Here is a 1983-nt window from a genome sequence, read left to right as displayed (position 1 = left end):
ATCAAAAGGGAGCCTATTGGCGACTGGTGGAGACTTTTTTTCTTTTTTTGGCACCCCTTTAGGCTATGGCTCAAGGGCATCTCGGTATGGTATGGAAATTGATCTAAGATGAATAGAAAAAGATTAATCAAGTGGCGACCAAGAATAGTGGATCAGATGCAGGAGAAATGTCTTGTTTAATCATAAAAAATTTGGAGAAAGACCATGTAATCGTGTATGGGGAATTCCTTCCATACACGATTGGGGAAAGACCAAACTTGTCGAGTGCCCCGCCCAGTTCACTGGGCTGTTGGAATCATCTTAAAATAACTTAAGATGGACTATAAAGGGAAGGAAAAAGGCAGTCACACGAGAATCACCTATAGTTAGTTTCTTGGTTATAGACTAAATAGAAGACATCACTTCCAAATATGGTCTTCTGGCTTATATATAATCTTTGAAACCTCCTCACTATCCCTGCTTTTATGCATTATTTCCTAATTGGAACCCCAAATTGTTGAAGCTGTAAATTTAGTACTCATCCAAACCCTTTTACCATAAAACTTTGTTTCTAAGCTGTTCAAGACATGGGAGTTACAATGAATGTACAGTACAACCCACATATCATATTAAGATAATCACACTCTTAGGTAGAAACTTGAATAATTAACACACTATCATGAGACAAACAGAAAGTGAATGAAAGGTTTATGAATCAAACCATAATCCCCAAAAGTTATCTGTCCACATTCCTACGAAAAATTTAGGAACTACCCAAGACTTCAACCAAAACATTAACTAAGGCCATAGAAACGAATCATTCAGAAAGTTATATAAGAAAAGAATGGTTTAAATGTAACATCCCAAGCCCACCGCTAGCAGATACTGTCCTCTAAGAGCTTTCCCTTCTGGGCTTCCTCTCAAGGTACTTAAAACGCATCTGCTAGGGAGAGGTTTTCACAACCTTATAAAGAATGCTTCGTTCTCCTCCTCAATCAATGTGGGATCCCACAATCCACCCCCATTCAGGGCCTAGCGTCCTCATTGACAGTTGTTCCTCTCTCCAATCGATATGGAATCTCACATCAAATATGCAAACTAATGCACCCAGACAATTAGGTAAATGAATCATTTTTTTTTAAATAGAAATGAGGACACCAAACTCATATCATCCACATGAATAATTGAACAATTCAGACCAGAATAAAACTCCACACTAAGGTAAGAAGAAAAAGCACCAATACTAAAATTAACTTGATAATTGAAATTACTGGAGATATAAATTGAACAGTGAAGTAAATCTAAAGATTATCGTGAGTTTCTCTTCAATAAGTTCTTAAATTAAGAGGAAAAAATTCAAAACTCTAGCTCTATATCCTTTGTCTTCTCAACAACTAACATAACAGTTAAAAAAGATTCCAAACAGGATAAAGAGCAAATCACAAGAGAAACACCTCAGAATCCGAGCTTCGTGCGGCGCCAGTGCCTTCGCTTGGCATTGTACCTGAAGGATACATCAACATATGATGTTAAATTCAAAACTGAGAAGAACAGAAATGAGATGATATGAAAAAAAGGCAGAAAAGAGTTACATACCTGATGGTGTTGTCAGTCCTCAACCGTATCCAGTGAGGAATAGGCCTGTTCTGTCTCATCTTCTTAGCCAACTTCTTCTTGATTCTGAAGGTCTTGTGAGACGGCTGCAAACATTAAAGAAAACTCACATCATAAAACACAATCTCCCAAAACAAAACTCAATTGAATATATAACTAAATACATTTTCAGAAGGAACACATAAAAATCACTTCCAAGAAGAAACAGTTACCATCTTCGAAATTCAGAATTCCGCCAACAACAGCAACAAATTGCCTGATAAAGGAAGAACCACCATCAATACATAAACCAAATGAAAAAACATAAAGAGAATGAATAATTCAACATTGAAGTCCAGACTAAAAAAGGGGAACTCATATTCTGCAAATGTTTTTTTTTTTTTTTTTTTT

At 36.3% G+C, this 1983-nt stretch overlaps 1 protein-coding gene across 2 annotated transcripts in view; it reads right to left on the bottom strand.

The window, feature by feature from the left end:
• Positions 1 to 1225: 1225 nt before the first annotated feature.
• LOC111467947 (60S ribosomal protein L39) overlaps positions 1226 to 1983 on the bottom strand; it is a 2103-nt gene continuing 1345 nt past the window's right edge. For both annotated transcript variants that reach the window (XM_023113060.1, XM_023113061.1), the window contains exons 2-4: positions 1806 to 1849; positions 1576 to 1679; positions 1226 to 1483 (exon numbers count right to left, since the gene is read on the bottom strand). In XM_023113060.1, the coding sequence (XP_022968828.1) occupies positions 1435 to 1483; positions 1576 to 1679; positions 1806 to 1808 (156 nt within the window). In that variant the 5' untranslated portion in view covers positions 1809 to 1849 and the 3' untranslated portion in view covers positions 1226 to 1434. The remainder of the gene's footprint in view (positions 1484 to 1575; positions 1680 to 1805; positions 1850 to 1983) is intronic.

The sequence above is a fragment of the Cucurbita maxima genome, unplaced genomic scaffold (genome assembly GCF_002738345.1).
Source record: "Cucurbita maxima cultivar Rimu unplaced genomic scaffold, Cmax_1.0 Cma_Scf00035, whole genome shotgun sequence".
Lineage (NCBI taxonomy): Eukaryota > Viridiplantae > Streptophyta > Magnoliopsida > Cucurbitales > Cucurbitaceae > Cucurbita > Cucurbita maxima.
This window is presented reverse-complemented; position numbering and strand designations above follow the sequence as displayed.